Here is a 13,855-nt window from a genome sequence, read left to right as displayed (position 1 = left end):
AAAAGTGTAGCTTGAAGTGATGAAGTGTAGTCTTAACCAATTTTATAATAAACACACAAATGAACAGCTGTAATGCCTCCTCTTCTCTTTCATTTCCTCTTACAGAGCTACCACTTTCCTACTTTCTGTTGTTCAGTGAGAAACGTGTGCTCCAGCTAGCATATTGGAGATCTATGAGATATTCTGGTTTTGAACTGCCCGTGGGAGGAATGTACATGTAAATATCTGTACATTCTTGATTAAAAGTCATGTGAAATCTCTTTTATCTTTCGTCTCCTCAATTCGGGTGTGTTTCCAAAACGTCTCTGGTGAATCTCGCGGACTCGACTCGCAAGCATCGGTATGCACAGATTTGATTGGCTGAGCAGCGTCACATGAGACGATTGGAGCACATGCGATTGGTCTGTGAGTTTCCTGGTCCTCTAAACCAGTACAGTAAATGCTAGAAAAGCTGCGCGGGTTAAAATAGAAACGCTCCGTCACGAGGTAGTAAGTCTCAATAATAAATGGGCTGTAGGTCGGCGGTCCAGAGAGGACGGCGGCTGGGTCCGGATCCGGACCGCGGTCCGCCTATTAGTGACCTCTGCTCTAGCAGCTGGATAGAGGTTCAGTGAACTCTTAAGGGGGGAGGAGTGATTGATGGGTGTGTAAAAAGTGAACCCTCCTATGGAATTTGACCTCTGACCCAGTGTTAGGGGGGAGTAGTGATTAGTGTTTATGAAGGGACTGAACCCTTCTATGGTGTCCTACAGCACTGTGCCCTTATATGGATTGGAGCTTTAGATTGCAGACTCAAACCCTTATATGGTATTTAGCAGATACCTAAACATGTCCTATTTAAGCTGTGTTTGATGTACAGAGAGACAGAGTGGCCATCGGGCTGGGTCACTCTCCAAGCTGCTGCAGAGCTTGTAATTGATGCTGAACTCCTTGATGTAATAAACTTTTATGATCAAGAACAGTGTCAAGCGGATTTCTTCTCAACACATCATCGCAGCATTATTGTTCGGACACCACACCGGCGTGCTTATATACGGCTCCAGTTACGCCGTCACACGCTACCGTTCTAGCAACGCCAATAGGATTGGAGTAGTTTCATTCATTATTTCAGCCCTGCCACGCCCAGAGGCGTTCCCATAGTGTCGTCACCGACGCAGTTCGAGTTCCCTCAAAGGGGAAAGACTGAAACAGACTGATATTTTCATTCTTTGTTAACATCACTCAGTACTGTGGTGTCAGATATTGACTTTGCTGTTGTTAATATTCATTTTGCTGCTCTATAAACAGCATTTAGTTGAATTTAGAATATTTAATACAAACCCTATATTGAATTTAAAAACAACCAGGCAGCCACTATGCGCACTTCAATATTTTTTATGTATGGCAATTGATATCATCATCTCAATATATAACAATGTTATTGCAGCTTTTCCTCTCATTGTACAGGCCTACCTCACGCCCTCGTTCGCTTCATGTCTTATTTGGTCTATTGGTTGTTTGCTGGGATGGCATGAGCACGCAAAATGGTCATAGGCTCGGTTACATTTCATTTAAAGCCAGAGATAGTAACTGTGTCCGTTGTGGTAATGCTAATAAGTTAAATATATATATATATATATATATATATATATATACATACACACACACACACACACACACACACACACACACACACACACACACACACACACACATATTTATATATATGTATATATGTGTCATGCTTCAAAACAGCTACTCCTACTTTCTGCCATAATGTAAATATTCAAGCTTACAGTGTGCAAGCGGTGTGCATTTAATTAGACATTCTCATTGGTGTACTTACAGTATAATATTAATGCACAATTATGCGAAATATGGCCAAATTTCGATAAAGGTACTGTAGTTTTGAAGAGAAGCCCTGGCCTACAAATCTTGTTCTCGAGATTTAAGAAGTCAAGTTTGTTTTGTTACAGACCACAATTTCTTTCACATAGTGATATATTTAATAGCTTATTCAGTTAAGTTTAAATTTGAAGTTCTAATATAATAATTCCCACTCTAAATATGAGTTATATGGCAATGTCATGGTTTTACCACTAATTTGTCGCGACCTGTGATTAGTATCATGGTCAAAAGGTATCACTGAGAGTGTTTCAGGGTATACCCTTTCTTTATCTTGAGCTTTTCATGTGAGATGACTCAATTTGTGTTTTTTCCCTAAGCTTTCATCAAGTTTTCCATCCCAGCTGGCAGCGGAGGCATCAGAGTTTATAATGAGAAGGGAATGCAGACGTCTCTGAAGAAGTAGCACAGCAACCCAATGCTGGTGTATTTGTGTATATATATCAGATCTGGCAACGGTAAACTTGATTTCCATTTCTTTCAGCATAATCCATGGATTATGACTAAGACCCAGTCATACTTTAGTCGTGAAAAATCAACAAATGGTGTTTATTTCTTCTCTCCTCCCTCTCTCTCCTGAACTACACTTAGATTCCAAGGGGAACTCTTCCAGCTCTTCCCAGTCCACCAGCCCACTGCTTGATGTCGTAACCAACTCAGCACTGTATGTTTCAGCTTGTGGCTCAGATGGTACAGTAATCCTGGATGAGGAATGAAGCGCTTCCAGAAAACGAGAGAAGGCTGATAATGATGTCAAACATGTAAAGGCTCGTGCAGACTACACGACTTTCAGCGTCGGCCGATGGCCGTGCCGTTTACACAACTTGCCGTCTTGTGATGGCAGTCTTGAACTCATTGTGGCGTTCACACGTGACTGATCGGTGACCGGGGGTCACCCACTACACAAGCTGACAGCGGCTGTGTCACCTGACGCTGGTCTCCAAAATATGTTTTGGCAAGAAAACACACGTGAAATGTGAAACGTGAAACTTTAAATGATGCGTGTCGTGGAAATTATATTCCTGGTGAGGGGTTGAGCAAAGAATTAAGTTACAACCAACCGTTGTCTTTGAAGAATTTATTTAACAAAAGAGAATAAACAGAAAAGTACTAAAACACATATACAGCTGGTTCAGAGACCTGCCTCCTAGGGCGGAATCGGGCGTCTGGCCCCGAGCAAAGGGATGCATCATCATTTACACTGTCTATATATGTTTCTATATTTTGGGGAACAGAGATCCTCTCTCAGCCTTGAATGAACATTCCAGGAGAGGAGAGGAACATCAAGAGAGTAAAACACCAAAACAATCTCACAGCTCTGACCTAAACCCTAGAAAATGTGGACAGACCAACATAAGGAGTATAGGAGAGGAAAGATTAAGGATAAAACACAATACATATCTATAACAATAATAGTAATAATAATAATATTAAAAGATCATACATAAATGATTAAATGTAAGAGGACACAATTTTCTGCCATAACAATGCAAACTTAAACACAAAACAGCTGTTGTTTGTTTTTATAAAGATAGCAATTATAAAGACAAAGAATCTGGAGGGATTGTCTGAGCTACAGAGAGAACTGGAGGGGAGTAAAAAGTGTTTTGCAGTGAAAAAGTAGCTGCCTGCTCTGCCAGCTGCCTGCTCTCATTGCCTTGATGTGGATATCGAGTCGGCAGACTCCTCCAGATATTTGGCATGCTAGATATCTGACAGGCGATGTGTCAGAAATGTGTCGGGGAGCCGTTTTGATGCTTCGTTAAGTAGTTCACACATAACGACTGGTGACCGCCGAACTATCGCTGATTTACTCCCAATCACAGCCTGACGGTCACCGAGCTCGCTGAGCTCGCCAAGCGCCAAATCGGGCTAAAAATCATGTAGTGTGATCTAGGCTTAAGTTGATGTGTAACATTTATTGTGAGAGCCTCCTTTGCACAGTTTTTTCATTGGTAGCTATTTCTGTAGGTGTATTGTTCATGATTTTTTATTTTTAGTGAATATTGTCTTACTCCTTTTACAGTTAATTGAATCTGCACTGACCAAGAAACCTGGTGGAGGTCGTATCATCAAGGCAAAGAAAGCTCTGACTGACTCCTCACAGCAACAGTTGGTTAAAGGATAATCTCAGTATTTTTAAACCTGGGCCCCATTTTCACTTATTTTGGTGTTGAAATGACTCGTAGGTACAGAAAGTTTTAAATTAGTGCAGTAGATGGATTCCAGGAGACACTCAGTTTTTAACAGGAAGCTGAAATCTCAAAGACAGTTCTCACTCTAAAATCTCATGAGACACATTCAACACAAACAAACAGCAGGCACAATTTGGCATGACAACTCTCTCAGGGCTTATTTGGTAGATTTTGGTTAGAGTTGATTGGTGTAGCAGAATCAGCTCATAATTAAAAATGAAGAAGCGAGACTGTTAATTCCATTCAGACGTCCTTTAGTGAGTAAACAAAAGACCGAAAAAAACAACATACAGTTGGCGTGTGCTAAACAAGAGTTACAGCATTGCTTCCGGCCACACACACATCACATCACCTCACGTACTCCTTTTCCTAGAGCCTCCTGGGTAATGAAGTCCCTTTTTAATGTAACTCCAAATGAAATGCAGTTCTCCTTTTAACTACATATTTAACAGATTAACAGTTTTATGAATATGAATGTTAAGTTATTTATTCTTACAAATAATATGTTCTCTCAAAATAAATTCTCAACAATTCGTAGATACCAATGATGGCATGATAATGACGTTTGTTATGGACAACAATTCTCCCCTGGAATGACCTTTAAACAAACATTTTCAGTGTTGAGAGATTTTACATGCATCATGTATTTTAACAACAATTTCCGTATTTAAAATAAATGTGCAGTTTAATAGCAAGTGCTAAAGGAGATGTCACACTAAAACAGAACTACAAACTAAACCTTGAGGTTAAATGTTATTATTTTTAATAAATTGTATGGATTACATAGATAAATCCGCTTTTAAAAGGTTTCTTTGTTTTAAGTGTAAGCTAGACATGCTAAAGTAGAAAATTGTACACTCGAAAGTAGTTATTTTTATTTCAACAAGGTGTATGGCAAGATTAACACTTCAGGTGAGTCAATTTGAGTGAATTTTACCATTTGCAGAAATCAATGAAAAGGTTGAACACTAATGAAGAGTGAATTAAAAATAAATTATGAATAACAGTGGATGTTATTTCTTTCTTAGTGTAGAACTTGATTTGCAGTTCTTAGTGTGGTGTAGTGTTAAATATTAACTTTACACTCTAAATGTTCAGACTTACTGCTGAGTTTACTGTGTAGATAAACTTGTAGTATAATAGAGACAATAAATTCACACAATGGCCTCGAGAGGGAGGCTGCTGGCAGACCTGCTGGGGGATGTGGCTGACCAGCTTGAAAACAGGAAGTTTCAACTGTTACATCCAGTGCTTGAGTTGAAAAAGTAGTTACCAGTACGTCCCATTTACATGTAGGCTTGTGTATTGGTTGGTACATACAAGGAGGAGGCTGGAACATTAGCACAGTGGCATCCTGACACTGCACTGCAGAGGCACAACCTGAAGGAGAAACTAGTATAAATTAGTGTTAGTATAATGTTATACCATTAAATAAAAAGTATACTGGTAATATATGCAATAATGCATTACTGTGATAATGCATTTTGACCAGTGGCCTCGTTGCCCCGACCACTATCTTTAACGCCCTTAGTGCCAGCGACCAGACCAGAGAATTGGCTTCAACCCACTCTCCAGTGATGTCAAGACAGTAGTAGTAGATCTGATCACATCGCTATAACCAATCCTGCTTCAGACTGACGTTGGCACCACCCACTCAATTAGTATACGTGCACAGGCATAAATAAATGTGGAAATGTGGAAATACAGGCATAAATAAATGTGGAAATGTGGACCAACAGGCGTAAATAAATGTAGAAATAATAAATAAATATATAAATAAATGTAGAGATTCAGAAATAAATACAGAAATACATAAATAAATACAGAAACAGCCTTTTTTATTACAAAACTATATTTAATTTTAATTTATTTATTCATTTCATTATTTATTTCTGCATTTATTATTTGTTCATTTATAGATATGTCATTTTTTGTCCCTAATATCACTGGCTCAAGAACAATGGTGTTTTTAATATTCAAGTACCCACTAACCCCGACATCAAACTAGAAATATAGAGATTGCAGGTGTCTTCGCTTTCTGCAATTAGTGTTTTCCTCTGTTGTTTCCTGTTTTCCCCACCCCCTGTCATGCAGGTGCTGTCCTTTCTCTGTGGTGTCTGTTTGTGTGGTGTTTGTGCCCTCCATCCCCATTTCTGCCCCTCTGTCCGGCCAAGTGACAAATTAAAACATAATTAAATAAATAATAAAATAGACAAAGGAGTATATTAAAACTCTCTTGTTAAAGTAAAATCTGTCTGGCAGAACATGGTATCCAGCTCCTCATACTGTATACCAGGCTGCAGGGTGGGGCTGGTTAAAAAGAAATACAGAAATAAACTTCTGGACCTTGACAAGGACATTTGCATGTTGATTTACATGAAAAACAGTGACAGGGTCACCATCCTAAAGGTGAACTACTCTATATCAAATATACAATGTGGCCATTTTCAGTTGTTGAACAGATACAGATCACTTATCCCTAGTACATAGGGGCCCAGTAGCTTATTTCTGCCCAGAGGCCCTGTAGCAAGTGAATCAGACTGTGTTGTTGAGTGAAATAAATGAACAGTGAAACCATCTTTTTGAAGAATTTTTATTAGATCAAGTTTAATTTTTCTAGTCTAGTGGTCAACCTCTTTTTTTTAGATAGAGACATATATGTCTATGTCTATTGAAATATTCTGTGCTGGCAGATTTCTTCAATTACATTAACAAAATAAGAATTTTGAGACTCAATTATAGACAGAAATACCTTGGTAAGATGGAAAGTGTAAAATTATTACATAAGTATTGTCTTGTAGACAGCTGGATTGATTCAATTAGAAGTGTATCTCTCTGTCAGACTCGTGATACAAACAAATAAAAATGCCGTTAGAGCTCACACATTAAAATAGAAGTTTCAGCTATAATTATTAGTGCATCTGCATTATCTTGGGATTGAATGCCCAACATCTCTCACTTTGTTTATTCTTGTGTTTCTGCAGACTCTTGACTATGAGAACAAGAAGTCATACACCTTCAAGGTTGAGGCATCCAACACACAACTGGACTCCCGTTTCCTTCACCTGGGGCCGTTCAAGGACTCAGCAACAGTAAAGGTGAATGTCCTTGACATGGATGAGCCTCCTGTGTTCACCAAGCCCTCCTACTCTATGGATGTGTACGAGGACACTCCTCCAGGAACCATCATTGGCTCTGTGACGGCTCACGACCTGGATGCCAGCAGCAGTGCTGTAAGGTAACAAGGAATTCATTAGTCAGTGGGAAATATATTAACAGCACCCTGATGGCGCAGCAAAAAACAACATTGTTTCATTGGTGTGCTGTACCTCTCACACTTTAGTTGTCTTCGCTCTTTATTATTGTTAGTGTGAATGCTATGGTTTCAACTTTAAACACCTCTATGGTGTTTGAACTTGATAAAAAAAAACTAAACATGTCTTCTAACTTAAAACACCAAAATGCTAGCTAAAATCTCTTTTTTAAGAAAATGCACTTTACCATCAACAAATGATCAAATTGTGGCTTTATCAGATGTGCTGTTCTATAGCTTGCTTGATTAGAGCACTGGTATCCCAAGCATTTCTTTTCGGCAGCAGTGATAAATGCTTTTAACTTCAAAAACCTGTGTGTAGACTGTCTTGCAGTGGTCGGTTTTAAATGTGTATGTTGTTAGTCTTTCTAAATGCAGTAATTGTATACATGGAATAAGATTAGCCTTTCTGTGCCTTCATGTTATTTTGCAACACTGGACTACAATGTCACAGAAACTACAAGCACAATCAAAACAGTGCTCTGCCACACATTTGTGGTCATAGATTGCCCTCTATTGGTGCTTTGAAGCATGACATGCTTTCAGTTTCCACTGACTTGCTGTGGTGTTTTTAAATTTGTATCTTAGTCTTTCTAAATACAATCAATGTTTACCTGGATATCAGTGTTTCCTTAAAATAGTTAATAGCTCTATATATTTTATTCGACAACAGTGGACTGGGCCAAATAAATCAGCGCTGGACAGGCCCTCGCACGTGAAGTGTCACAGGCATCAGAATCAGAAATACTTTATTGATCCCCAAAGGGAATTTATTTTGTCATAATTGCACACTTGTCAAGGTAGATAGGTAAAGAGTATATAAATATGAGTATAAATATAAACACAAATATAAAGGAGTGTGGGTATGTACAATATTTATATTATTAAGAATTATTACAGTGAACCAAAAAGTACTATTGAATAAAAAGCATCATAGAATATTCCACATTAATAATTAAACAGGTAATATTGCACATGGCCACAGGCAGGAATGACTTCCTGTGGCGCTCTGTGGTGCATTTTGGGGGAATGAGTCTTGCACTGAAAGTGCTCCTGTGTTTGAGCAGCACGTCATGGAGTTGGTGGGAGACATTGTCCAAGATGACATGTAGTCCTCTCTGACACCACCGACAGAGAGTCCAGCTCCACCCCCACAACATCACTGGCCTTGCGGATCAGTTTGTTGAGCATGTTGGCGTCCGCTACCCTCAACCTGCTGCCCCAGCATGTAAAAGCAAACAGGATAGCACACAGACTCATAAAACATCCTCAGCATCATCCTGCAGATGTTAAAGGACCTCAGCCGCCTCAGAAAATAGAGACGGCTTTGGCCCTTCCTGTAGAGGGCTTGAGTGTTCTTGGCCCAGTCCAGTTTGTCCATGTGCACTCCCAGGTATTTGTAATCCTCCACAATGTCCACACTGACCCCCTGGATGGAAACAGGGCTCACTGGTGCCTTGGCTCTGCTTAGATCCACAACCAGCTCTTTAGTCTTGATGGTTCTGCTCACACCATGTGACAAAGTCCCCTACCACAGCTCTGTACTCAGCCTCGTTACCCTTGCTGATACATCCAACCACAGCAGAGTCATCAGAAAACTTCTGAAGATGGCAGGACTCTGTGGTAGTTGAAGTCTGTGGTGTAGATGGTGAAGAGGAAGGGAGAGAGGACAGTCCCCTGCTTGGCGCTGGTGTTGCTGACCACGCTGTCTGACACACAGTGTTGCAGGCGCACCTGAGAGCCAGAGGGGGAGGTTGGGGTCTCACAGGAGGGTGCGGGTCAGTTCGGAGGAGGAGGAAGGCAGAAGTAGTGGGGTTGGAGGTGTTTGAGGGCAGACAGCAGTTGAATTAGTGGGGGGGATAGGCAGGAGCCATAGCATCAAATCTGTTAAAGAACAGATTAACTTCGTTGGCCCTGTCCAAGCTGCCTTCAACTCCTCTGCTGCCAGTCGGTCTGAAGCCAGTGATGTTCCTCATGCCGCTCCAGACCTCCCCCATGTTGTTCTGCTGGAGTTTACACTCCAGCTTCCTCCTTAGCCTCCCTGATCTTTACCTTCAGGTCCCCCTGAATGGCCCTCACCTCCTCCCTATTACCATCTCTGAAAGCCCTCCTCTTAGCATTCAGGATGTCTTTGATGTCCTTTTGTTACCCACGGTTTGTTGTGTTGGGTAACAATGGACAGTCTTTGTTGGGACAGTGCAGTCCACTCAGAAGTTAATGTAGTCTGAGATACACTCAGGAAGCCCATCAATGTCCTCTCCATGTGGCTCACAGAGTGCATCCAAGTCTGTTACCTGAAGAGTCTCATAGGCCTCCTCCGACCATCTCATCACCGTCCTTATGGTCGCAGACTGCCTTTTCACCTGAGGCACATAGCAGGGATTGATGTGAACCAGGTTGTAGTCTGACCTGCCCAGTGGGGGGAGGGGGGAAGAGCTGTATGCATCCAGGGTCCTCTCCTCTCTAGTATGGCAGCTCACATTAAACAACACTCCCGAGCTGTTAGCTCATCCATCTTATTAGCCAGTGATCTCACGTTGCCCATGAGAGAGGGGAGACACAGCTTAAATCTCCTTCTCCTAAGTCTCAGTTGCCTGGACCCCTCTCTCTTCCCATACTGTTTCGTTCCTCTTCTGCAACCTCTGTGTTTCCTCCTCCAGATCTCAGTGGGGATGTCTGTGGGCCTGGGCGCCCCGGTCAGCTTCAGCGCGATCAGCCGGGTGTAAAGAAAGCTGCTAATTTGTCAGTACTTTGACATGCAGCCTGGAAGAACCGGGGATTGAACCTCCAACCTTCAGATTAACAGGCAACCCGCAAACTTTGAACACATGCAAGGAGCGTCAAAAAACAAAAAGAAGACGGCCATTTTGGATTTGTCATATTTGCCGATTTACCTCATCCTCCGTGCAACTTTCCAGAAATTTTCGCTGTGCAATCAATGATCACATGTTGTACAAATGGTGAGTTGTGGTCCACCCAGACAGTCCGTGGAGTGGAATATCAATGATTCGCCTCGAAACAGGAAGTTGTTACAACTAAAGTGTACATGCTCACATCTGTACCAAACTTTATGTGATTGTGAAGACAATTTCATGTTTTCCATGAAAACTCACTGTTATTCATCAAATGAGTTGCAAAATGAATAGAAAATATAGTCAAGACATTGACGAGTTTAGAAATACTGATTTTTTGAAATAATAATTTTGTCCTTCAAACTTTGCTTTCGTCAAAGAATCCTCCATTTGCAGCAATTACAGCCTTGCAGACCTCTGGCATTCTAGCTGTCAATTTGTTGAGGTAATCTGAAGAAATTTCACCCCACGCTTCCTGAAGCACCTCCCACAAGCTGGACTGGCCAATAGGGTTTAGATCTGGTGACTGCGCTGGCCACTCCATTACAGACAGAATACCAGCTGACTGCTTCTTTCCTAAATAGTTCTTGCCTAGTTTGGAGGTGTGCTTTGGGTCATTGTCCTGTTGACAATGACTGGAAATTGGCTCCAATCAAGCGCTGTCCACAGGGTATGGCATGGCATTGCAAAATGGAGATAGCCTTCCTTATTCAAAATCCCTTTTACCTTGTACCAATCTCCCACTTTACCAGTACCAAAGCAGCCCCAGACCATCACGTTAACTCAACCATGCTTGACAGATGGCGTCAGGCACTCCAGCATCTGTTCACTTGTTCTGTGTCTCACAAATGTTTTTCTGTGTGATTCAAACACCTCAAACTTAGTCTCATAAATGGCATTTTCTTTGCCACTCTGCCTAGAAGGTCAGCATCCCGTAGTCGCCTCTTCACTGTTGGCATTGAGAGTGGCATTTTGCGGGTACCATTTAATGAAGCTGCCATTTGAGGACCTGTGAGGGTCTAGCAATTCCTCGCATGGAATAGCCTTCATTTCTCTGAACAAGAATAGACTGTTGAGTTTCTCTTTTTCTAGCCATTTTGACAGTATAATCAAACCCACAAATGTGATGCTCCAGATACTCAACTAGCTCAAAGGAAGGCCAGTTTTATAGCTTCTCTAATCAGTACAAACGTTTTTAGCTGTGCTAACATAATCGCACAAGGGTTTTGTAATCATCAATTAGCCTTTTAACACGATTAGCTAACACAATGAACCATTAGAACACAGGACTGATTGTTGCTAGAAATGGGCCTCTTCACACCTATGTAGATATTCCATTAAAAGTCAGCCGTTTCCAGCTACAATAGTCATTTACCACATTAACAATGTCTAGACTGTATTTCTGTTATCTCAATTGAAGAAAACAGTGCTTTTCTTTCAAAAATAGGGACATTTCTAAGTGACCCCAAACTTTTGAACAGTAGTGTATAACAATAAAAAAATTTGGGCTGACAATATTTGCATTTATTTATAGCTAAATGTTTTTTAACATGAAAATGAATTAAACTAATGTTAATGCTAAACTAATAATTTTGATTAATGTTCAGTTTGGCAATAGCAAAAAGGATACCAGGGAAGACGAACAAATCTGAGGTGATAAAATTAATTTCTCTGAGACTTAAACATAAGACTAGTTCTTAAGTTCTGAAGATCATTCAGGACGGCCTCTAAGAAAGATGATATCCACTGCAACACGTGGTGGCGGAGCAGGTTAGGCTATGTTTGGTTCTCAGGTGCCCATTATTTTGAGATGTAAAATCTTTGGTGGAAAAGCTCCCGTAAGAATTATTCTTGGCAATCGGCAGGTGCCGTTCATGATGAATTGTGATCCGTAGGCTGGTGGCTGCAAAATTTTATATGCAGAGTGGGGGACGCAGGGATCAAACCACTGAACTTCTGATAAGTAAACAACTGCTCTACTCCTTAAGCCACAGACACCCAGGTACTGGGTTCTCCTCTGAAAAACCCTTTCTCAACTCAGTGCTGGATGAGCACATTTCTGAAATCTATATATGTCCTTTGAGGACCCAGCCACATGGTAACATGGTTTCCCTCTTATGTGCTCTTATCTTTGCAGGTATTCGTTGGAATGGCACGCAGAGTCTGACAGCTGTTTTGACATCGACACCGTTGAAGGAACCATTTCCACTAATGAATACCTGGACAGAGAGACAACTGTGCAGCACAATATTACTGTGGTTGCAACCAAAGTCAGTAAGTAACCAAAAGCATCCTGCATACACAGTCACTTTGTCTGTTATTGTATTTTGACCTTTTTAAAGTTATAATCCTAAAAATCATACCCTATTTTTGATAGTGTTTAGCATTGTCTCACTAATAGAAAGAAGAAATAAACAAATTAATTGAGATGCTGTAATTAGTCTTTAAAGTAGTTTTTATTGTTAGTGGCAGGGTCTACCTTTCCTGCATGTTATTTAAATAGCCATGAATGCTAAATTCAATTTATTTATATAGCACCACTTCATATCAGAAGTTCTCAATGCACTTTCCATCAAGAGCAGGTCTATTCCGTACTCTTTGTAATATTATTTACAGAGACCCAACAGTTCCTACCATGAGCAAGCTATTGGTGCCAGGCAAGGAAAAACCACCTTTTAGGAGGTAGAAACCTTGAACAGAACCCTAGGCTCGAGGGAGGAAGTGAGAGAGAGAGATAGCAGCAGCCAACGCAATATGCACACAGAAATGCTAAAGAACAGTAAAGGTGGTATTGATACAGACATCAATGAAAATAAATATTGGTACTAATGATGACAGCAATATTAATGATGATTAAAGCTGCAGACAGTGTTGGACAAGCCCTCACACCGTGACACACATCTTGAGCCTGACGCAGCCGTGACGCAGGGGACAGAGGTCGGTAGACCTATCACGCATTTTGGACTGGTCATGAAGGAGTTAAACATCACTTCCTGTGTCCCCTAGGTGGCGCTAAACAATACCAGCTAATTATATGTTGTGTACCAGTACAAGTTGTGGACCACGCTGCGAAAAATGCCATTTAAATTAAATGATTTCTGTTAGAAATGGCTTACTTCCTGTTGCTATTAGGCAGCACTATGACATTAAGTGAATACTGGCATGTACATGTGTTCAAGGTGGGACTCTTATCAAGCATGTAAAGTTTGGTACATATCTGAGCATGTGCAATAAAGTTAAGCAATAAACTTCCTGTTTAATGGCGAATCATCAATATTGTAGGCCACACCACCGACATGCCCTTTGACAAAAACTCACAGATAGCACAACCTTTTTGTCAGGATTGCTGGGTGTGCAAAGCAGGTGAGAGCCCAAATACATGACATAGAGCACTGAGATACAGAGTATTTAATCCAGGGCAAGGCATGAACCAAACTCACAGGTACAGGGAAACTGGTACATCAAAAAACCCAGAACAGAATGCAGCAACTTGCAGAACAAACAACAACCAACTGAGCATACACGTGACAATGACCGGACAAAGACTGAGGGAAACAAGCAAGGGTATATACACAGGGTTAACGAGCTGGGAGGAGGTACACAGGTGAGGG

General features: G+C 41.0%; 1 protein-coding gene across 7 annotated transcripts in view; it reads left to right on the top strand.

The window, feature by feature from the left end:
* Window positions 1-13,486, top strand: part of LOC123973056 (cadherin-12-like) — a 93,265-nt gene extending 79,779 nt beyond the window's left edge. For 6 of the 7 annotated variants that reach the window (XM_046052911.1, XM_046052909.1, XM_046052908.1 and 3 more), the window contains 3 exons: window positions 7,064-7,317; window positions 12,382-12,518; window positions 13,104-13,486. In XM_046052911.1, the coding sequence (XP_045908867.1) occupies window positions 7,064-7,317; window positions 12,382-12,518; window positions 13,104-13,138 (426 nt within the window). In that variant the 3' untranslated portion in view covers window positions 13,139-13,486. Of the gene's footprint in view, window positions 1-7,063; window positions 7,318-12,381; window positions 12,519-12,860; window positions 13,051-13,103 lie in introns of those variants that run through there. The other variant, XM_046052905.1, reaches the window with a different exon arrangement.
* The last annotated feature ends 369 nt before the right edge of the window (window positions 13,487-13,855 follow it).

Source organism: Micropterus dolomieu, linkage group LG06, assembly GCF_021292245.1.
Source record: "Micropterus dolomieu isolate WLL.071019.BEF.003 ecotype Adirondacks linkage group LG06, ASM2129224v1, whole genome shotgun sequence".
Classification (NCBI taxonomy): Eukaryota; Metazoa; Chordata; class Actinopteri; order Centrarchiformes; family Centrarchidae; genus Micropterus; species Micropterus dolomieu.
This window is presented reverse-complemented; position numbering and strand designations above follow the sequence as displayed.